This window comes from Myotis nattereri, assembly GCF_964212035.1.
Source record: "Myotis nattereri genome assembly, chromosome: 4".
NCBI classification, from domain to species: Eukaryota; Metazoa; Chordata; class Mammalia; order Chiroptera; family Vespertilionidae; genus Myotis; species Myotis nattereri.
In genome coordinates this window covers 48,108,969-48,133,473 of record NC_138079.1, presented here as the reverse complement: position 1 = coordinate 48,133,473, position 24,505 = coordinate 48,108,969, and the positions used below count along the sequence as shown (strand labels likewise).

At 35.4% G+C, this 24,505-nt stretch overlaps 2 protein-coding genes across 6 annotated transcripts in view; one reads left to right on the top strand and one right to left on the bottom strand.

Moving 5' to 3' along the window:
* Positions 1-9,533, top strand: part of CCNH (cyclin H) — a 32,007-nt gene extending 22,474 nt beyond the window's left edge. For 2 of the 5 annotated variants that reach the window (XM_081089012.1, XM_081089014.1), the window contains exons 7-9: positions 4,197-4,308; positions 7,043-7,103; positions 7,612-9,533. In XM_081089012.1, coding sequence (XP_080945138.1) covers positions 4,197-4,308; positions 7,043-7,103; positions 7,612-7,650 — 212 coding nt within the window. In that variant the 3' untranslated portion in view covers positions 7,651-9,533. Of the gene's footprint in view, positions 1-4,196; positions 4,309-7,042; positions 7,394-7,611 lie in introns of those variants that run through there. The other 3 variants (XM_081089013.1, XM_081089010.1, XM_081089011.1) reach the window with 2 other exon arrangements.
* RASA1 (RAS p21 protein activator 1) overlaps positions 1-24,505 on the bottom strand; it is a gene marked incomplete at its 5' end in the record, with an annotated part of 144,733 nt that overhangs the window by 14,731 nt on the left and 105,497 nt on the right. The window contains 9 exons of the mRNA XM_081089009.1: positions 10,600-10,727; positions 11,802-11,936; positions 13,964-14,065; positions 14,180-14,257; positions 15,571-15,659; positions 17,036-17,103; positions 20,326-20,412; positions 21,046-21,161; positions 23,295-23,437. Coding sequence (XP_080945135.1) covers positions 10,644-10,727; positions 11,802-11,936; positions 13,964-14,065; positions 14,180-14,257; positions 15,571-15,659; positions 17,036-17,103; positions 20,326-20,412; positions 21,046-21,161; positions 23,295-23,437 — 902 coding nt within the window. The 3' untranslated portion in view covers positions 10,600-10,643. The remainder of the gene's footprint in view (positions 1-10,599; positions 10,728-11,801; positions 11,937-13,963; positions 14,066-14,179; positions 14,258-15,570; positions 15,660-17,035; positions 17,104-20,325; positions 20,413-21,045; positions 21,162-23,294; positions 23,438-24,505) is intronic.

Genomic DNA, 24,505 nt, shown 5'->3' with positions numbered 1-24,505 from the left:
AAGAAAAAAGAAAACTTTATAAAATATTCTGTAACAAAGTTACTTTGTAAAATATCTTAATATTTAACTTGAGATAACAGATTGTTTATGTTTACTGTCATTGAATTATTGTATCATGGAGGCATGAAGGGTATATTGGTGGGGATCAAATAGAAGATGCACAAAAAGCAGTTTTTATACATATAGAACTTAAGAAAGTAAAAATACAATCAGATTTAGAAAGGGTTAAGTTTTAAAACAGGGTTCTTTTAAAGTGTAACCAAATATGTGATAGGCACTGAAAAAGATCTATAGGAAACTAAATTTAGGGATATTTAAATTTGGAACTTCTATTTTGTAGATACATCAGCTTTAACTAGTTAGTTAGCATGTGTCATTTGCTAGTCATTTTGTTAGTTAATATTACAAAAACTGTGGTTCTCAACTGGTTGCTATTTTTGCAGTATCTGGAGACCTTTTTGGCTGTCACAACTTGGGGCATAATGGTGGCTGCTATCAGCATCTAGTAGGTAGAAGTAAGAATGCTGCTAAATATCTTATAATTCACAGTAAAGCCCCTTGGAAAGCTGAAAAATAATCTCCCTCAAAGATATTCATGTCCTAATCCCTGGCGACTAAAAGTCTTAACATATATGCAGATGTTATAAAGTTAAGAATCTTGATATGGGGAGATTATCTTGGATTATCCAGGTAAGGCCTAGATACAATCACAGGAGTCCTTGTTAAAAAAGGCAGAGAGGGAGGTGTGACACACAGAAGGCAATGTGAAGACAGCAGAGGGAGATTTGATGATGCTGACCTTGAAAATTGGAGTATTATGGCCACAAGCCAAGGAATGCTGGTAGCCACCAGAAGCTGGAAAAGGGAAGGAATCAATTTCCCCCTGGGGTAGGAGTGGGGATAGTCTAGCTGGAGGACCTATCCCTGTCTAGGCATTAGGGATGAATTAATTAAATGACCAAATACAGCAGGCTAATTCTTTTTTAAAATTCTTTATTTAAATATTACATATGTTACCTTTTTCCCCCATTGTCCTCTCCCTGGCTGCTCCCACTCGCCAGCACATGACCTCACCCCCCTTACTTCTGTGTCCAATGGTCATGCTTATAAGCATGCATACAATTCCTTTGGTTGATCTCTTACCCTCCTCCCCACCCTCCCCTGCCTTCCCTCTGAGGTTTGATGCGTCTTTGTTTCTGGATCTATTTTTGGGTTCATCAGTTTATGCTGTTCATTATATTCCACAAATGAGTGAAACATGTGATATTTATCTTTCTCCGACTGGCTTATTTCAGTTAGCATAATGCTCTCCAGGTCCATCCATGCTGTTGCAAATGGAAAGAGTTCTTTCTTTTTTATAGCAGCATAGTATTCCAGTGTGTAGATGTACCACATTTTTTTAATCCACTCATCTGCTGATGGGCACTTAAGCTGTTTCCAAATCTTAGCTATTGCAAATTGTGTGAGCAGGCTAATTTTGAAGTTGGTAATTTTGTATGGCTGGCGAATGATGTTATAATTATTCAAATGACTCTTGGCATAAAAAAGGTTCACCACCCCTGCCCTGAGGCCTCCTGAGAGGGGGTGGCTTTGCCAACATTTTGATTGTGGCCTAGTGAAATTGATTTCAGATTCTTGGGCTTTAGAACTAAGAAAGGATACGTTTATGTTATTTTAAGCCGTACTAAGTTTATGGCAATTTTTAATAGTAACCTTAGGAAACTAATATAGCCCCTTGCAACAAAGAATTATCCAGCCCAAACGATCATAGTGCTGATGTTGAGAAGCTGTTTTAGGGGTTGAGTAGAACCTCCACTTAACTGATCTGGCCAGATTAGCCAGCCCCCATCTGTTCTTCATTCTTGTCTGTGGCACTGAATGCTCTCATGGCTACTTGCCTACTCTTTAGGATTAAAAGTAAATTGTATTTTTCCCCAAAACTTTTTGTGCCAATGTCCTTGTTAATTCAGTTTGTAGTTTAATGAAATGCTGAATAAACCAGTAAAATTTGAGATTGAAGATCTGGATCTTAGATGATAATAGAAAATGGGTATAATTTTTATGTTTTTAAAGTTTAAAATGCTTCAGGACATAGAAGCATCATTTCTTGCTATCTGTTTGAAGTGATCTTAAGAGCTTCCCCCTTTTAATTGATTTATGAATGATAAATTATAGGTTTTCAGTTATACTACTACAGGGTTCACTTCCAAAGCTGTAAATTGGAACATGGAATTTAGTAGTTAGAAAGGGCCTAAAAGATAATAAACTGTGATCATTATATAGCTGACAGTTTTATTGCTGATGTCTTCTAAATTTTACTCCTCTTCTTTTAACATGAAATAAGGAATAGCTCTTGATGAAATACTCAGAACTTTAACAATATTAAGGTATCTTATCCATCTTTTTGCAGAACCAAGATACTATCCTGGGGCATTGAGTCACAAGTATTAATTCAGTTGAAAACACTGCTTTATTTGCATTATGAAATAAGTTATTAGAATAGTCACCCATTTGGAGTATGTGGCTGGCTAATAATAAGCCCTGGATCTCTCATCATTTCCTTTATAAATTTTGATACTTATATTATTTGATTTATTGTTGTTGGATAACAGTTTAGGTAGAGGAGGCTTCTGCAATTATAAAGTCACTGACATAGTAGTTTGCTTTAAGCCTATAAAGGACATTTTTTTGTTTTCTTGATGTTTCATTACATGGGTTCTATATTTTATTAAAGCAGAGAATCATCAATTATACATTTTTACTATGCTTCCTCCCTTTATTACATATTATGTAACTAGAGGCCTGGTGCACGAGATTCGTGCACTGGGGGGAAGGGGGGGGGGTCACTTAGCCCGGCCTGCACCCTCTCGCAGACCGGGACCCCTTAGGGAATGTCCTCCTGCCTGCTTAGGCCCAATCCCCTAAGCCAGCAGTCAGACATCCCTCTTGCAGTCCGGGTCTCGCGCAGTCCAGGACCCCTTGCTCCTTACCGCCTGCCTGCAGCAGAGGCGGAAGAGGCTCCTGCCACTGCACTCACCAGCCATGAGCCCAGCTTCTGGCTGAGCAGTGTTCCCCCTGTGGGAGCACACTGACCATCAGGGGGCAGCTCCTGCATTGAGCGTCTGTCCCCTAGTGGTCAGTGCACACCATAGTGACCAGCCATTCTACTGATTTGCATATTAGGCTTTTATTATATAGGCTAACTAGAGGCCCAGTGCACGAAATTCATGCAAGAGTAGGCCTTCCCCCAGCTGCTGGCACCAGCTTCCCTCTGGCACCTGGGACCCGGGCTTCCCTCTGGCTGTCGGCAGGCACCAAGGAACTGGGCTTCCTCTGGAAGGACGTCTGGTCCAATTAGTATATTATGCTTTTGTTATTATTATAGATTATAGATGGTTTCCTTTGTTAATAAGTACACTCTTGACCCAGGAGAGAATGTTATGAATATGGTTGGTGTCAGGGAAAGCATGTTGACTAAATCATGAAGGAATTACTATAAAAAGCTTTAAAACTGAGCACAATAGGATTTGAAAAAAATACTGACTATATTGTAGGGCATGCTTATCTTTATGCTATATGTAATATAGCATAAGTGCAGGCAGCTATAATTGAGCTAGAAATATGGTGTTCATTATATTATAATGCAGAGTACAAATCCTGAAAAGGAGAATCACATCATTTCAAGTGTTTTATGTTGTTCCATAACAATGTGAAAAAAAATTCTACTACCTTATGAGAACAAGGCTTATTATCTAGTACTGGAGGCCCAGTGCACGAATTCGTGCCTGGGTGGGGTCCATCGGGGTGGCCTGCATGGATCGGGCCCCAGCTTGTGCTCCCAGGCTCGCAGCCCCGCCTGTCAACCTCCCCCCCCCCCCACAACCTGCTCCACCATCCCACCTGTGGGGCGATCAGTTGGGGCTAGGCCCCCTGCCGGTCCCTGTCTGCGAGGCGATTGAGACCCTGCTCCCACCCACCTTGGCTTAGCGCCACCAGCTCACCTACTCCACCATCCCGCCGCAGTCCCGCTGTCACCAGAGCCAGTAGTACCTTCACTGCCGCCCGCTGCTGGCACCCGCCACGTTCCGTGCTGCCCCCTGGTAGTCAGCACACGTCATAGCGAGCAGTCGAACTCCCAGTTGAACAATTTGCATATTAGGCTTTTATTATATAGGCTAATTTTTTTCTCCGCATAGGCATGAGAAACTTGGTAAAGAAATATGAACCACCGAGACCTGAAGAAGTTGCTATTCTGAAGCAGAAGTTGGAGAGATGTCATTCTGCTGAGCTTGCACTTAACGTAATTACGTAAGTAGTTGGGAGAGTGTTATTCAAAAATAGATAATGGGACTCCCTGAACTCCTTGCCCTTTTAATTTTTGGATTTTTTGCAGGTTTAAGATCTTGTCTGAGGACCAAGTATACTGTTCCAAACTTATTTTAACTACTCTAGGGAAATGGCATATTTTCTTTCAGAGGTAAACTATATTAAAGATGGAACCGATAGTAAAATGTGCTGTTAGACCTTCTTTTGCAGCCATAAAGAATACCCATAATGTCTCTCAGTGACTTGTAGGCTGTATGTGGAAATCACCATATTCAGGATCTTCATGCTTTGCAAATTGAAGGATCTACATAAATGTAGTCTTTTAGGAGTTTAAACAGTTGAGAATCTGGTCAGGTTACAGGAATAGAAAAACTGTAAACTGTGGCTTAGCATAGAACTTAAAATTGGTTGATTTCACTCCTGGGTTTCATTGGTAACTAACAGGAATGATTACAGAGAAGAAAAGAATGTTGACTTTAATGAGTGAAAATAGTCCACTGTGGTCTAAAAATATTAAATGAAAAATTCTAGAAATAATTCATAAATTTTAAAATTGTGTACAATTCTGAGTAGTATGATGAAATCATGCAATGTCTCACTCTGTCCCACCTGGGACATGAAACTTTTTGTCCAGCATATCCACACTGTATGTACAGTACAATAAGGTAATTTGAGAGACTGTATAACTTATTACAGTATGTTATTACATTTTATTAGTTACTAGAGGCCCGATGCACAAAATTCATGCAAGGGGCTCAGCTCTCGCAGCCACGGCGGTTTGCAGCCCCGGCTTTGTCTGGAAGGTTTGGCTGTCTGGTCTAATTAGCATATTATGCTTTTATTATTATAGATTGTTAATCTCTTACTGTGCCTAATTTAGAATTAAACTTTATCATAGGTTTGAATCTATAGGAAAAAACAGTACCTATAGTTTGGTACTGTCTGCAATTTCAGGCATCCACTGGGGGGTCTTGGAACAATTTCCCCCACTCCCCACAGATAGAGGGGATTACTGAATTGCAGCACTGGTAATTTTCTTTTTATAAGAGATTTGAAATGGGCTTAAACTATGGCTCGGCAAACTATATTATATAGCCCATGGGCCAAATCCAGCCCCACTACCTGTTTTTAGAAATAGTTTTATTGGAACGTAACTACACACTTCGTTTTCATACTATCTATGGCTGTTTTCACACTATAGAAGAAGAGTTGGGTATTTGAGGCAGAAACTGATGGTTATAGCCTACAAGGCGTAATATATCTACTATCTGTCCCTTCAACAAAAAATTTTTCAACCTCTGGATTAAACAATAGAATTTATTAATCTTACCCTTCTAGCTAGTTAATTGAACGGACCATAACCTAAAATTCCTAATTGCCAGAGTTTACATCTTACTCAGATTTACCACCCACTTTGTATTGTGCTAAGCAGATTCTACATTTCTATGTGGACTTGAAGGGTGCTTCTCAAACTAAAGGGCTGTTGTTGTTTTTAATTCATTACAGACCTATATGTTTATAAAATATAACAAATTACTAAAAAATGAGTAAAAAACATACAATACAAGCTTAAATTTTATTAGATTCGATAGTCATAATTTATCAAATTTCTATAAAAGTTTCTAAACACATGCTCAGTTTCTGTATTTATTGCACACTGGTAAGCACTATTTTAGGATAAAATATTTGTTTTCGTCTTTAAAATTCTTTTATCTTTTTTATTACACAAGTAATAGCTATATCATCATTATGAAAGTCAGTCAGTACAGGTAAACCAAAATTCTCTTTGACCAAAAGCGAAACCCCCGTTTCGTCCTCAGAGGTAACTTACAGTGTTTACCTTTGCCACCTTTTCTCCTGTATTAGTGTATAAAATAAAGTTTTTCTCTTTTTATTGATGTTTTCACACATATAATACAACATTTAATAGTATCTTTAACTCTTCCTTGTCTGGATGAAAAAAAAATTAGTATTTTAATTTGCATTTCCCCTATTACTCTGAGGCATTAACATTTGTATGTTTAACAGTCATTTGTATTTCTTCTATATTGCTTATTTAAAACCCTTGCTCAATTTTCTGGTGTTACTTTCTTGATTTGTAGATCTATATTTTATATACTTATCTATTATACACCTATTTTTCTTCTGTTGTTTCTTTCACTTTGTGACATGTAAGGAAATTTATCATTTGCGTTATGCTTTTATATCTAAATACCTTTTCTTAACCTAGTTTGCCTTTTCAACTGTTAAAAACGTTTAAAATTGTGAATGATCTGAGGTAGAAATCTCATATTTTCAAATAACCTGTTGTAACAGCCATTTTTAAATATTTCACAATTTGCATTATTACAGATAAATTCCTATATATAGTTGTTTTACCTATCTAACCATTTTAATTTGTTTTAGTATTTGCTAATACCACACTTTTAGTTATCATAGCTTTTATGTATGATGTTTTGATGAGAACTGTGATACAGTCCCCACACTTCTTTTTCAGATTTAGACTTGATGAGTTCCATGAAAAATTTTATTAGGGTTTTAATTAGAATTACATTGAATTTAAGGATTAATTTGAAAGATATTGTCTTTATAATTCTTCATCTCTTTCCATGTATCCAGGCTTTGTTTTCAAAAAATGTGTTTCATATAACTATAAAATAAATTAAGACTATGTTGCCGTTTATTACATTGCTTCTTGATGGTTGCCTAATTACAGGAAGAAGAGGAAAGGCTATGAAGATGATGATTATGTCTCAAAGAAATCCAAACATGAGGAGGTATGTTCTCCAAAGGTATCTATTATTCTTATTGTGCATTCTGGTATGACCATACTATTAAGATTTTATTCTTCCAGAGTGCAAGCATTATATATGTATGTGTGTGTGAAAAAAAAAAATATATTGAAAGCATTCATACTTTTTTGCATCCTCCTCCATGTACATGGTCCATTATTAGAGATTTTTCTCACTTATTAGTGTGTTCTGAAGCAGTATAATAGTTACTTGCTGAAGAATCCTTCCTATGGTCATTAAAGGGATATAGACATACATGCTATACATTTTTAGTCTCCAAGGATTCTTCTCTCGTCCTTAAAAAGAAATTGTAACCTGGCAAGTTAGATATAAATGAATAATCAGAGGCAGAAGGTCATAACTATAACCTTTGTCCTGTAATCAGAGTAGTCTGTGGGACCAGAACATTTTCATAAAGGGAGGCAAGGAGGTAAACAATATTGGTTATACTTCAATATAATGTTATCCTTATTTCATCTTCTTTCCTTCTTAGGAAGAATGGACTGATGATGACCTGGTAGATTCTCTCTAACCATTTGAAATTGATTTGTCAATGCTAACAAATCAACAGAAGGATGAAGCATATCTGGCATTTAAGTTTCTTTAAAAATGAAATAATGTGAAAGCATCAAAGTACAGTAAACTTTATTTATTTGAAAGTTTTTCCTTTCAGGGTAGCTTGATGTAAAATAAGATATGTTCAAAGGACCCAGAATAGCACCTGGTTTGGATAATCTGACCCCCCACCCCCATGACTAATAATCAAATTAGTCTTCCTATAGTAGCCAAAGCTGTAACTTATTGTATTTTGTTTAAAACAACATAGGCAAATAAGCAAACATCCCTTGTGAAAAAAGGCACCATTATATGTGGTTTCTCAAATGCCATCTGATGTACTTAGCTATTTGTATGTTACCACTTAACTACAGAATGTATGAAAGCTAGTGAACCAGGTATTTTTTTTCCTCAATTAGTTAACTGAAAACATCTCCAAATGGTTTTCTTAAAAAGAAATCAAACAAGCAGTCTTTAGTAGTTGTCTAGATTAAAAACCTAAAGGTTGGGTAGCAGCAAATTATATGTTCATTTTTATAATTAACCTGTTAGATTACCATATAAATGTGTTACAGTTAGTAGAAAATTTTCAGATTAAGTATATTATTCTAGAAATTTATTTTAAATAGAAAGAAGTAGATATAAATGCACAGACTGTAGCACCAGATTACTTTGGTGTGAATCATGGCTACCTCCACTTTGGGTAAATTACTAAAGTTCTGTGCCTATTTTTTCCCCAAAGGAAAATAATGCCTCTGTATACTAAGTGTTCAATAAATGTTGGCTATTAATAGCATTTGTTTAATTATTAATTGTAATCTTACTATTCAGTTTCTAAGTTGGAACCAAATTATGTATATTTGTCCAGATTTCTTCTGGAAAACTGGGTTGAAGGAATTCTGAGAAACTCAACTGCCCTGAATCTGTTTTATGGATACATACCTTTCCTCATTGTCAATGCATCCATGGCTGCGCTTTCTATAGGAGTGTAGGTACCATTTTAATTACATCTTAGTATTTGAACACAATATTTACTGCACATGTATTCTCTTTAATAATTCCTTTCATTTTAGGTATGAGCTTTTTTGGTTTATTTTTAGAATGAGAGGAATAAAATTCATGAAGTGTGACTTACAAAAGTGGAGGAGCCTAAATTGACAGTCCTGCAGGCCAGGTTAAGTACCAGGGCTGCTAGGCTCTAGCCAGAATTGGAAGCTGTTCACCAATACCTTGTTTCTCTTTTAGGTCACTAAACTGGCATCAAAGCAAGGGCCACATTTATTTCAGATTTTCCTACCCAGTTTTAGAGGTTTTATTTCATCATTGACCAGCTAGTTACTGCAAGGCCTGCAAAGGTAAATAACAAGTTTCCTATTGTAGCTTAAGAGACTGGGAGGGAACCAACCTCCTAGCACTAGGTTTTTGGAAGGAGACCAAGTTGGATACTACTGTGGTGATCCCGCTGAAAAGCAGGAGGGAGGGAAAGGAAAGGAATATGATACAGAGAAAAAGTAGAACTGAATTGACATTAATAAAAGGTATAGTACAGGGTAAGCTGAGTTTTCTGTCATTATTCAACTGTGATTATAGCTATACCAGGGCTAGCTGCCTCCACAGAAATCTTTTAAACCCTCATACTTAACACTTTGTTTTTTCCTACATTTTAATCAGGGGGATATAATAAAATGTTGCTCTTGGAATATAGGCCTTTAGAAAATTTCTTTAGTGTGGGAAATGATTTTCCTAATAATCTCCTTTGGTTCCTGTCTCATCCACTTTTGATATGCTGCTTAATACCTATCCCCTATACAGTTATAGGAGTGAATGAATTAATATGATCCTTCTAAAGAGACCATTAGCAAAAAAAAAAAAAAATGACCTGAAGGTTTATCTTCTCTTTGGGCCTTGCTTTAATACTAAATTTGAACTGTTTCTAAACAAGGAAGAAAATTAAATTAAATGCTTACCTGTATTTAGACAGAGTAATCAATTAGTTAATATCCCTTGGTTTTATTTTAACTTAACCCTTGTGAATACTTCACAAAGATACACATACAGAAGCAAATAAAACTATACAAACTAAATACCCAGCAGATACAACAAGTAGTCAGAAGTTCAAAGATGGATAGCTGTTAAGTGACTCATGAGGTTGTTTGCATAATCAATTTGGAAATTAATGAATACTTTCAACAAAAAGCATTCTAGGTGTTTTTTTAACACAAAAGAAATTGGTAGTCTAAAATGTTTGGGTAACATGCATCGATCAGTACAATGACCAATATTTATTGAATTTAAACTATTTACTGTTGTAAACATTTAACAAAAGCATTATGAGATCTAAATACAGTTTGAACAAATAAGTGGTATGTTTAAAAAATAAAGCTGATGAGCAATAGTTCCATCTATATTTTCTTTCAACAGTTCTAGCAAGAGAAGTAGCACAGTATTTTAAAAAAAGTATACAGCAAAGGTTGTTCCTATTATAATGGCAAATTCTGGAAACTGTAACAAATAACAGTCAAACGGTCATATTCCTAATCAGGAAGAAGTTACAGTAAGAATAGTATGCAATCCAGTTGTACTCACTTGTTGACAGAGAATGCTTTTTCTTGTCAGTTGATTTCATAGTTCTTTTCCCAAGAGAGAGCAAAACTTTGGCAATTGGATGTATTGAAAATATATTCTCAAAGTACAGTCATATGTTGTATGAAAGGTGATCTGTACACCAAGGCTCAGAGGTTGGTAAAGATTGATTCCATATGTGGAAAAAGTGCAAATATCCTGCACAGATAGCTTACAAAGCTGCTGGTACAATTATCCACCAGCAGAATCTAGGGTTTTGTTTGCATAGCTCACACATCACTGGAATGTGGAAAGGTGTGCTATTTTTTGGCAAGAGCAAAGGAAACATACTGATGTGAATTACCATGTTGGCATGCTGAATCCATGCAGACACTTGGGTGAAGGCTGCTACCTGACATCATTGGTTTTTGTATACTGGTTTTGTTTTTGTTGAAGCAGTTCTGTTATAGCCAGAAGCTTTTTCAGTACATGCTAGACAAAGAAAAATGGTATGAAAATAATTAGTAAATGAATGAAAGCTTGGTCAGAAATTTCAGGTATGGAAACCTAAATTTGAAAAAAAGCCATAATCCATTAAAATCATAAACTTGTGAAAATTTTGGAGTAGATTTAGTCATAATATTTTTTAAGTTAGACTTTTGTACACTAAAGTGACTATAAATTCATTCATGTGTTTGGCATTCTCACATCTTAGTCCAGAACACAGATTTATGAATGATACATCTTAAGCCCAATAAGATCACATAAGGGCAATGAGCTTGTAGCATAGTGATTACTTTAAAGAATCATGATTACATTTGGCTTAAAATTAAAACAAATATCACCTTTACCTGTCTTACAAAGTTTTAATTGGGCCAAATCCTCCAATAAAGATTTAAGTAATAATAAACCTAGCCCCAGTATAGCAAGGAGAAAATTATGCATGCCATGGGCATATTAGTAGGCCCATGGTACATACTCTACCCAAGTTTCTAAAGTGATCAGAACCTTAATGAGCCAGATTATTATCTTAAACTTTGATTTTAGAATCTCAGATTGAAGAAAACTCAGTCCTTTGTCCTATAAGGTCCCTGACAAATGGTTGGCCAATGTAGTGACCTAATCTGGAAGAGCTTATTAGTAATCGCAGTTTCCAATGTCACATCTAGAATTTCTGGATCTGGAGCTTGAAATATTTTTATCAAACTTTCTGAATAATTCTGTTTGTGAATCACTTGCACATGTACGGTGTGTGAGAGACAAAGCCACATCACTGCTGACTTATTAGCTCATTTCCCATTTTCACACATGCCACTGAAGTGTATCATTTTTTCTGCAGAGGTAACAATTTATATAAAACAGCAAAATTTGACATTTTGCAATATCAAAAATACATACTCTGAGCCTATTATTGCTGTCTGCTGAGAGCCTTACTGGGATTATGGTTCATTCTTTAAAATGTAAATATAACTGATAAAAATGTTGACCATAACTCAGCTACTTATTACCTCTCAGAGAATGGAACTGTTAATGAAACATTGTTGATGAAGACTGGTAAAAACCTACCTGCTGTGCACCACGCTCATTACTGAGCGTTCTCAGTTCATCTGAATGGGCCACACAAATCTCATGCAATGCTGCTAAATCACGGGAGAGGTCAGTCCTAGAATGCTCTGTAGTGTCCGGAAGTTCAGGTACATTCTTTAAGGAAATCATAAAACTGCATTTAGAAATATAAATCTTAAAATTTCTTCTGAAAAGATCCTAATTGGTTATAATAGAATTAACACATAATATATCCTTTTAAATTTCTGTTAAAATCCTAAGGACTTACTGGAATGAAATATTCAGTGCTAATTCCGCTAAACAGATTTTGTGATCTTGGTATTCACATCAAAACCATTTTCTTCCACAGCATGGCTGAACACTGTGCATTATTATTGCTATTCTAAATAAATGGGTTTCATGAACTTTATAGACGTTTGTTTGGTTTTGTTTTTAAATGTGGAACACATGCCAAAAAATGTAAGTACTGTCTGTATTGGTTGCTAATATGGATTAAATGCAACCTAACTTAAAATTCCTTTCAGACTGAATCTCATTATTAAGATATCATAGTTTGTCTAAATTTATCAACATATGTGAGAAGAATGTGTCAAGCCTATTCCCAAAACACTTGCTAATGTGTGAATATGATCAGTGTTAATTATGTTACTTCAGATAAGGTTCGTAAAGTAACAGTCACTATAGGACATTGATAGTACTACTTTATTAACACTAAATACTGATATTTTGAGCCTCAGCCTCAGAATAAAATATGACATGGGCTCCAGAATGGTGACAATATTTGCTGTACAATTCCTAAATACTGCAAAACACTGTTTAGTATAAAGAAATAATTAGAATATAATTCATTCTTATTTATTAAATGACTCAGTAATGAAAGACACTAGTATTTGCCCTGAGAGAGCTTACAGTCTAGTTGATATGACAAAACTGATCATAGCAATATAGAATTTTGTATCACAGACATGCAGAATATACTTAAGAAGCAAAAGAAATTTCAGTTTTTTAGGGCTCAGCAAAGCCTTCCTGAAGGAGAGATTTCAGGTGAGTCTTGAAAATTTGATAGGCTAGACTACACATGTGGCAGTGGTAGAGAAAGCTGAACTGTAGATAATTATGATTATGGAAAATGGAGTTCCAACCATGAATCTGAAAACCTAGAAATGTGGCTTAAGATAAAATGAGCTAGCCTTAAATATTGGATAAACAGTTTTCAACCACTGACCAACTAGATTTCTTAGAAACTAGAAGTATTTCTATCTTCAAAACTTCCCAGGAGGTCACATATGGAAACATGATGAACACAATTATTTGCCCCACTTTGTTTCATAAGAAATTATTTACAGCATAGATCCATATTTCTACAGTATTTTTTTTATACCTAAAATTGCAAACTAGGGGCCCACAAGCAGTCCTGATAGGTTTGACTGCATAGCGGTATAGTTGTTGTTTTTCTGTTATTAACTGAATTTGAATGCATTGAGGCAGAACATGAGCATCTCACTTTCCTACTGGAGTATTCCCTAATACCATGTCTAAATTCACATATATATGTTCCCTTTTTGGTTTCTATATATATGAACTGAATAGCAAATACATTTATTTGATTTTAAATTGAATCAATATCTGAAAATTTATAACTAATTAAATTGTACTAAGAATAAGAAATCCACGGTCTTAGAAATTATTTTCTTTAAAACTCCCATTCTTAATTTCATAATCACTATTTTACTTATAAAGGCCCAACTAAGGTATAGGTAGTCGTACTAACTGAATGAAGTATAACTCCAAATCCATGTATGTTATTCCTAGAAAGCCATAAGAATATTCATTCTCCAGTCCATTTACTTGAAAGTAGCAAAAGAATGTCACAATAGTAAGGTAAAACAGCTAATAGAATAATGAAGGAAAACTAGAAAATGACACAAATCCAAAAGCTCCAATAATGTATGCTTGGTATAAATCATTTAGTCTAAGAATGGTTAAAACTATAGTCAAAATATTTTGTTTAAGAAGGTAAACAAAAGTATGCAGTTTTTTTAGTTCTGGATAGAAAATCTCTTTAAAAGTTTGTTGCTGCCCTGACTGGTTTGGCTCAGTGGATAGAGCGTCGGCCTGCAGACTCGGGGGTCCCAGGTTCGATTCCAGTCAAGGGCATGTACCTTGGTTGTGGGCACATCCCCAGTGGGGGGTGTACAGGAGGCAGCTGGTCGATGTTTCTCTCTCGTCGATGTTTCTAGCTTTCTATCCCTTTCCCTTCCTCTCTGTAAAAAAAATCAATAAAATATATTTTAAAAAAAAAGTTTGTTGCTAAAATGAGTTTACTCTCAGCTCTATTAACTATAGGTCTCAAAGTACTTAAAAAGTTATATACATACCCCAAGTTCATCCAAAAACATGATCATACGATGTTTGTTACTTTTGATGAAAGGATTGACACCTTCCATATAGGGTTCCTAAAAATATAAACAAAAAGCTCACTTTATATGTATCAAAAACAAACACTGTCTGATCTACATAACAAAACATACATGTAGTAAGAATTCTTATGTATCTGTATCAGTAGCAATACATGTTCACAGTGACAATATTTTCATTCTGATATAAGCAAACAGCTATACTAGTGAACTGGAATTTTTAAATGAAAAAATAAATTCTGGAATGAGAACAAATCAGAACACATAGCCTAGCAGATACAAACTGCTCATATGTAATTCATTCAAAAATAACTACTAAGAAAATATTATTTGTCAAGCACCAAGACAAACATGGGTTCAACCCTGAGGGTAGAATCTAGCCGAAAATGTAGGGAATTAAAATACAGTGTGCTAAGGACTATAATAGGAAAATATGTATGACTTCGATAAATCCAAGAACTAAGCCAGACATACAAACTGCTCTTCATACTAAAATCTTATATGCTATGTTGTATTATAGGAGGTTAGTATTAACACAAGCACTTTTAAAATCAGTTTAAGTTCAATAAGGAGATGAGATAAAGACCTCATTAATTCCAAGAAATAAACATGAAAAATCATTCAATTTCTGTATGAGTAATGAAACACCAAAGTATCATTATGCTTATTTTTCATCAAGGCTGTGGGGAGCAAAAAGTCTTATAATTTTATTCCAAAGTTAGTTTAAGATAATAACTAGATGAGTTTGGAAGGGAAGACATAGACACTTGTTACAGCAATATTTATGATAGTGCCAAATTGGAAGCCATCTAAATAGCTATTAGAGAACTATTTAACATCTACCTACATGGTGGCATACTAAATAATCATTAAGCACTATAAAAGTTAAATATTTCCAGGTACAGCAAGTTTGTTACATTATGACGACATCAGGTGATATAGTATGATCCTTATCATGATATTAATATTAACCTTCAGTCATGGGATCTCACATGCGTTTTTTAAAAGTTCATCCAAGTTTTAAAATTTATAGTGAATGTTTATTGTGAAATAAATTTTTAAAGATGGGTTGGCAAGCATTTAACATATGCTGACTGACTGAAGATACAGTTTTTTATACTGAAAATTGAAGATATTGTTTTCTATAATGGCTAGAATAGTGGTCTTAAAAATTCCATTATATACAATGTAAAATCTAAACAAAACATTTTTTAAAATAACGTATCAACAAAAATAAAAATTCTCTATGAACTACCCATTATTGTACATATTATTGTACATTTAAGCTATATTTTATGATTTTATGTCAAATTTCATTCATGAATATTTTAAAGAATAAAAAATGTTTTTACCTTGGCTCCAAATTCCACAAGATTAGCTAAGTTCTGTACAGACTTAGCCACTAATATCAGTGTTCTTGCAGCAATAGGAGATGGGGAATCTGTAAGAGAATTAGGCAGAGCTAATGAGACCAACTCCAAAAGTACTTCCAGGTAAGACCATTATAAATTTAGGACATTAATATTTCTTTCCTGTTAAAATACTAATGTTCTCCCATTCAGAACTCATACTTTTTTTGAAAATATGTGACCTCTACAATTCAAAAAAAACTTGAGTAAAAGGGGAAAATGTTGAAGCACTTCTCAATGCTTCTAGTTTTGCAACTCAGCAATTCCCAACTAATGAATGTTTCAGAATACCTCAAAGCTTTATTTTCTTAAACATAAAACCTATCACTCCATACAATCTCCGTGACAATTCACAAAGCTAATTTCAACCCACTCAGGTTAGCAGTTTGCACTCTGAGCAATTCTCAGCTCCAACCCCCAACTGACCAAATAATTCACTGTAAAGCTCAGTCTGGGATAACCCCTGCTCTATTTTTAAGAGAAAAACATGCAATTTCATAAACTGTTAAAATATGTTAAAGATTAGTCAGGAAACAATTCTTTATAGAATATACATAGTAGGATGTAAATGAAAAGTACCTATTAAACGCAAGCCCTGAAACGAGATAATTACTAAAATTTAATAGTAAAAACCTATAGGGAGTATGAATGCCTGATTTTACTAGATTTTACTCTTTGTATCTCAAGCTATAAACTATAGATAGTATTGCCTAGTGGTTCAGAGGCCAACATTCAGATAAGTAAATCTCTCCAAAAGAATTCTAAACCCTTAAATTTTAATAGACCATAGATTTAACCATTTTAGTAATGATAGAAGACAATAACAGAAATTGGGTGGCTATAAAGGTAAAAATTAAGATAATCCTAAATATTTTTAATACAACTCTTAGCTTTAAATCATTAAGATAAAAATGGTTCAGACTCCTTATTCTAATAATGGCTCATTATTACATTGAGTCACAAATATCACGTACAACATCTGCAAGTCATTACATAGTGGACATACAGGTAATAAGCAAAATTGTATCTGGTTTATTGGAATTAAAAAACGGCTGATAAACATTATATAACTGGTGATAAGAAATTCCTAATGGAAAATCTCTAAAGAGCCACTTTAAGTATTCACAGAGCACTACTGCAAATATAGCACACAGAAAGCTCTTCTCCCCAGCATGAAAAGGACAAGATGCAGATAGGAAAAAGGCATTGTAATAAGAGTTTGAGACACAAGTAGAAATGGGGAAAAAAGGAGTATGTATCTAATCATGCCACCTCTGGCTTCATTAGATGAGAAGGGTAAAAGAAGCAAAATGGCAAGAAAAGGTAAAGAGAAACCATGTAACCTCATTAAATAGAATGAAGTTTTATTCTAATTTTTTAATTTAAAAATGTATCAAAAATTGATTACCTGAGATGATGTTAAACATCCGTGGATTCAGGATGGCAGGACAGATAAGTCGAAGAAAAACAAAACCACTGAATGGGAGGAAATAATTTTATTTTTTTAGAAAACTACTACATTAAAAAAATAAAAATCTTTAATACTCATAGAACCATGAACTTTGAACTAATATAGGGAACCACAAACAGAGCTTTAAGAAAATAGCTAACAGTGTCTTACTTTAAGAACATCTATATCCTTCCCTAACCGGTTTGGCTCAGTGGATAGAGCGTCGGCCTGCGGACTGAAGGATCCCAGGTTCGATTCTGGTCAGGGGCATGTACCCTGGTGGCGGGCACATCCTCAGCAGGGAGTGTGCAGCTGATCAATGTTTCTCTCTCATCGATGTTTCTAACTCTATCCCTCTCCCTTCCTCTCTGTAAAAAATCAATAAAGTATATTTAAAAAAAACAAAAATGTATATCCTTAAACATACTCACTTTTCCCAATTTTGGAATTTTAGGTTTATGTTGGGCAGATTTAAATATTTATAGTACTTAGTATCTTGGCTACTATTTATTTATTCCAAGCTAGTAGTACATTTTAAATTTAATTTGAGAAAGCAGTGTCCTTAAAAACACTAAGAATTTCTGGAAAAATTACAGGAGCACAAATAAACCTTTATATGGATACATAGTTCTGAAAGGTCTTAAAACTTACATTATCTCAATTTTCTTTCTGTATTTTAAACAGAACAACCCAGTAAAGTCTGACATAAGTTCATTCTATTGATTCTGTTGATAAGTGATATGAAAATAAGAATCCATTTTACTAGGGAACAGGTGACTCCTTGACAAATTAAAAAATATATAATAGGATGCTGAAAAGCTTTTATGGCCATAAAGAAAAAGATAAGCTTTCTCAAGTTAAATATGTTCTCAAATTACAAAATAATAAAAACCAAAAAGTAATGTTAAAGAACATGGCTTAACAACATTGTCATATATGATTTTTACCTGTTAATCTTACTCTCTTAGAGAACAATATATTATGTAAGACTGCAAGCTATTAAGCTTTTTCCTAACCTGCCACCTTCAGTTACTGATAGAGTATATGTTTTCATGTAGACAATTTTTCTCTAATTTCCTTTTAAGAGGAATACACACTAACAGTTGACCTCTTATTTGCCTCTTATAAAGACAAGCATTATTAACAAAACTAGATGCCTGGTGCACAAAATTTGTGCACCTGGGTTGGGGGAGGGGGTGGTGGTGGTGGTGGTGGTGGTGGTGGTGTGTGTGTGTGTGTCCCTTAGCCCAGCCTGTGCCCTCTCGCAGTCTGGGAGCCCTCGGGGGATATCTGACTGCCAGGGAAGCGGGAGAGGCTCCCGCCACCACCGCTGTGCTTGTCAGCTGTGAGCCCAGCTTCTGGCTGAGAAGCGCTTCCCCTGTGGGGGCACACTGACCACCAGGGGGCAGCTCCTACATTGAGCGTCTGCCCCCTGGTGGTCAGTGTGCGTCATAGCAACTGGTTGTTCCACTGGTTGATTTGCATATTAGCCTTTTATTATATAGGATAGTTGATAAAATTCCTTTTAGAGGCTAAAATCATCAGTACCATCTCTATTCTCAGCATTTACCTTCCAAAATCTGACACTTCATTAATTTTGGACTCTTAGAAAGTGAATATGCAGTTGCAATTAGAATATACGCTAACAATGATTAAGTCTTTAAATTTGGGTTTATTTTGTATTTATGAAGACTCTTGTACAGATTCTACCTGAACATATTTTGATACTTAAGTGTTAGAGGCAACATCAAAGCATAAAAGAGTTTCAATGTGCAAATCTACTTTCTGTTTTAAGAGGGATACTAAGTACCTACACATACATTTAAAAGCTTATTAGGAGCAAAAATCATCACCTTGGGTATAAATGCCCCTTAAAATACCCAGCAGTAGCAAACAGTCCACAGCAGAATTTCCTGCTGTGCCTGCTTAACACATACACTTGTTTGAAACTTAAGAGTTTACAGAAGTGTTCATTTACATCACACATATAATTGTGCAGAATACGCTTGTGATTCTTTTTTATTCTCAATCACTACTAAAGCCAAGAAATACAGAACCTATAATTTTTAAATATTTTGGTCATATGATTCTAAGATTTTTACCTATAAAGACTAGAAGCCTCTAAAAAATTTAGGTTGGGGGCCAGATTAACACACACTTTCAAAACTAATTGTATGTTACGGTTTTTTTTAGTGGTTGGGTAATATTTTTAAGGGGCAGAACATGACTGGCAAAATATATTCTAAATAGTAAATTCTATCATTATTAGACTACTATATTCTCTGATGCTTTATCACTAATTTCCCAATTGGTTTGAATGGATTGGGGTGTGCTTTACAAAAGCCTGCAATAGTACTCAGAATATTAAATTGGGGCCCAGCCTGTGTGGCTAAGTGATTGAGCATTAACCTATGAATCAGGTCTCACAGTTCCATTCCTGGTCAGGGCACATGCCTGGGTTGTGGGCTCAATCCCCAGAAAGGCATGCAGGAGGTAGCCGGTCAATTACTCTCTTTCATCATTGATGTTTCTCTCTCTCTCTCCTCCCTTCCTCTCTGAAATCAGTAAAAAATACATATATTTTTTAAATACAATATTAGATTGTGTCTTAGAAGTTTAGTCTTTAGTTCTGTCTTAGCCACTAACTTTGCAGTTTCTCCTAATTGCTGCACAATGAGTATACCAACAAAACTTCAGAACTAGAGGCTCTGATTGGCGATTAGCCCACGGTCACAAACTGTGTTACAAACCAATTAATATCAAAATGGCTCAATTATTGCTCTTCTTAGCACCAAGTTAATCTCTGTTTTTCTTTCCTTCCTTTCTTCCTCCCTTTGTCTATAGGTAAGTATGTATATGTGGGGGTGTGTGTGTATAAAGAGTACTATAAAGTTAACTACAGATTTTGTTGATTATTTGACTTTTAACCTCATTCTATAAAATAAAAATCTCCAATAGTTAACTGACTATAAATGAATGTTTGGGTTTTTAGAAAATGCAAAAGTTATCTCGGTAGTCATAGTAACTTCCAAAAAAACCCCAGAACACCCCAACAACACTGAAAGTTAGTTTAGGAGCCATCTGAACTCAGAACATACTCAACAGGGTTCAGAATAAAAAGAAAAGGTTTTGAATTGTACACTGTGTACTCTGAGTCTTCAAATAGTCTTCAAATTTTCACAATTATCCTCTGGACTCTCAGTGTGTACCATATACAGTGATGTAATAAATGAACTGCTTAGCCTTACCTAACAACTCTTGTTCTCATGGTGGTATTTGTAGGCCACTTGTGCTGAACAGATTTCTGTAAACACCCATAAATATATCTCAGTGTCCTGCCAAAATAACACAATCATCTCAATACAGAAAGCAAGTGAAAATACTGATTTCAATATACCCAAAGTTTAATTTACCAAATACATAACATTTTAATGCAACTGACCTTTTCCCAAAGTAATGAGAGAATCAAGTTTTCATCATTAACCATTTAACCAATTTTTTTACATTTGCTTTGGAAGAAATCTTACCATATTTAGATTATAATAATTTATGAAAAAAGTATTGGGATAAGGATGCAGAGGAACTAATGAGTTCAGGTTTTGGGGAGTTGTTGACTTTAACAACTTCTACCTGATTGAGTTAACTAACACTGGAAGCCATTAAGCAGACTGGATAGAGATATGTCTTTTATCATTTCCTCAAATCTAAGACTATACCTCTATTCATTCCCCAAGTCACTATATAAATCAGACATGAGTTTGTATAAAAACATGATTTGTTTTACTTAACATAAATATTTCACACGCTTCTTCAAGTCAGTCTTCTTAAACACAATTCATTTTGTAAAAATTAAAACCCCTCTTTCAAAGTATCCTAACATCAGCACAGTGGAAAAGCTTACATTTTAGAAATACAAATTTTTCAAAATGCAGACACAATTTCTTGTCAAATTAAAATTCACCACTTACGGTGGAAGTATTTCTGAAGCCATGAATATTTTCTCCACAAGCTCTGAAAGTATGTTCAATAGGTGTGCTAAATTAGTGTTCACATCTTCATTTTTTTCTAATTTTGATGGACTTAACTAAGAGAAGGAATAAATCAATATAAATGCATCTTGGCAATGATAAACACAAATGAATCAAAGTAATCAAACAGTTCTTTTCAAGGTTCTCTATTTTTTCCATCTGTATTAGACTTTCGGCAGGTGAGGGGGGGAATATAAGTGGGAATTTTAAAGTAGTATATGCTATGAAGCTCCTTGGGTTTGTTACCATTAATTTCCAATTACAGTTGACCCTTGAACAACATCGTTTTCAACTGTACCGGTCCATTTATACGAGGACTTTTTCAATAAATACCTTTACTTTTTTATCTGTGGTTGGGAGGATGAATGCAAAGGGCCAACTGTAGCACTGATCTGTGATTTTCATATAATAAACTTGCACATCCACAGATTTTTATATACATGGGGGTCCTGGAACCAAACCCCCAGCAATACAGAAGGAAAACTAAGTTTTGAGGGAGTCATGAATTTTATGTGGGTTTGACCATGCAGGAGTGGGAGTTGGAGAGCACCCTTAACCCTCCCCACTCCAGATTGTTCCAGGTTCAACTGTACTGAATTGAAGAGCAAGCTATGATTATTCAACAACTTTCAGTTGCTTTGGAATCAATGCCAGTATTAAAGTTCTCTTCTGTTCATTTTATCAGATTTTACCATAGATCTTTACATTCACATAAAATTGGGTTAGACTTAATTTTAAATACAGTATTCTAAGATAAAAGACAAAAAATAAAAAACAAAAAAAAGCACAGTTTTAGTGGCCAAATAGTCACAAATATACTAGTAGTATTTAAATGGGAAGAAAGATCACCATACTGTTATTGTAATGTCTGTCTTAATTCTATTTATTTGAGGGAAAAAATGGCTTTTCTGAATGGGATAAGACTTATTTATCACTAGAAAATACCAAATGCCTGGGGCAGAATCATGAACCCTTCTCAAAACTTTTCCCTGAAATGTAAGTGTCCTGATCTAGACTGGAGTACATTTCTCTAGAGATGTCTAAATTCCCCAGCCTGGATCCAGCAACCGGACACTCTGCAGACTTGCTGAATTCCTATATCCTTACTAGTTAGACCATCTGTGGTGTTACCTCAAGTTTTCAACACTAATTCTCTAATTAGTAAAAACTGACAACTTAATGCAGAATTAACATGTTCTCAGTGTACACTGTCAAAAGCAATTTATTTTATTAGAGTTAAAAATATATTTAGTATCTTCTGTAGTTGCTCTACCTTCAGAATAAAATGAGAGAATAGCCATAAGTGAGATACCACTCTTTCTCTTCAATGATTTACTAGGAATTTACACTGCAGCCTTTTTTTTTCTTTTGTGAAGATTATATCATATTATCCCACACACCCCCAAAATGCCTTAAGGACAAATCTAAATGTTGTGATGAGCTACATAGAATTTAACTAGGTTATACAACAGAAACTTAAGATTCTGTTACTCCCAACTTCTGAAAGTAGCATATATTTATCAGTATAGTAGGAGAAATAATAAAGTACTTTCATGAATTCCTGGTGCAATATGAGGTTTTAATCCCCAAGTAAAGCCATCTTTAAGAAAAAAAAAATCTGTTTTAGGTAACATTTTCCAAAAGTAGTAGTACAACAGGTATAACTGCTCTGATAATTTTAGAAAGCTAATGTAGTTCCTTTAAAATGTAATCCTTCCTATATAATAAAAGCCTAATATGCTAAGTGTCCAGTCGTCCGTTCAATCAATCAAAGTGTAATATGCTAATGATATGCTAAGGCACTCAACTGCTCACTATAATGTGCACTGACCACCAGGGGGCAGACAGTTGACCAGTCACTATGATGTGCACTGACCACTAGGGGGCAGATGCTCTGACTGGTAGGTTAGCTTGCTGCTGGGGTCTGGCCAATCAGGACTGAGCGAGACGGGCTGGACACACCTTGGAGCCCTCCCATGACCCTCCCCGGCCCCAATCGTGCACCTGTGGGGTCCCCTGACCTGGCATGTGCCCTCTCTCAATCTGGGACCTCTCGGGGGATGTCAGAGAGCTGGTTTTGGCCCAATCCCATAGGCCAGGCCAACGGACCCCACTTGTGCATGAATTCATGCACCAGGCCTCTAGTTAACTATAAAGTATTACCTATTAAAATATGCTGTTTGTCATACCTCACAAGATTGCTTGCTTTCCATTATCTTTAAAATGGAGTCTTTCAAAGCATGATGGACAAATTGTGTAGCAGTGGCTTTCATATACTGCTCCATCAAGGTGCTTGCAAGTGTTGTGGCTCGAAATAAGGTAGTGGCTTCATCTACATAAATATATTAAAAGGTTATCTGTAAATAACTGTACTAATGTGAACCGACTAGAAATTAAATAAATTCATTTTTACTTCAATGATTTTAACCATTTAAGTATGCTTATTTCCATCCAGCATTAAAGTACTGATTATAATGACATCCTATATTCTATAGACTTAAGTCTTCAAAAAGCTAATACAGACAGTCTTCAGGTTACATCAGACTCGACATATGTTGTTTCGTGGTTACATCGCCATTTCCCATTAGTTTATAAAAAAAAAAAAATCCCGCCGAAACCGGTTTGGCTCAGTGGATAGAGCGTCGGCCTGCAGACTGAAAGGTCCTAGGTTCAATTCCAGTCAAGGGCATGTACCTGGGTTGCGGGCACATCCCCAGTAGGAGATGTGCAGGAGGCGGCTGATCAATGTTTCTCTCTCATCGATGTTTCTAACTCTCTCTCTCCCTTCCTCTCTGTAAAAAATCAATAAAATATATTAAAAAAAGAAAAAGTCCCATCATTTCGATGTATGTACATATGTGCTTTATGTTTTCCATTATTTATTTACCACAAGTAAAGGTCAGGAATTGTTATCTTTCTTTTAAACTATTTTAACTGTTGTTTCACTTCATTACTGCTGTGTATGTGCTCCATGTGAGTGACGTAGGTGCTTATGTAGGTGGGTTCCAACTTAAGGCGAAAATCGCGTTATGCTGTGCCATAGGAACGGATCTCCAATGTAACCCGAGGACCTACTATATCTATTATTGCATTAGATTATAAACAGGAGAAGGGATTACTATTATCGTGTTCATACCAAAAAAAAAAAAAAAAAAGGTTTAGACTAGTTAACATAAAACCCCCAAATTAATGTATGAGCCTAAAACATGGTTACTAATCCTATATAATAAAAAGCTAATATGCAAATGTTCATTGCACCCTTGCGCCAGGCCAGGGGACCTGAGGCTCCTCCCCCCACCCTGCAGGGCTTGACGGGGGTGGGGCCAGCCCAATCTGGGTCTTGTGCAATTTTGAGGTGCGCATGGGTGGACAGGGACTTGACTCTGGATCCTGCAGTGCG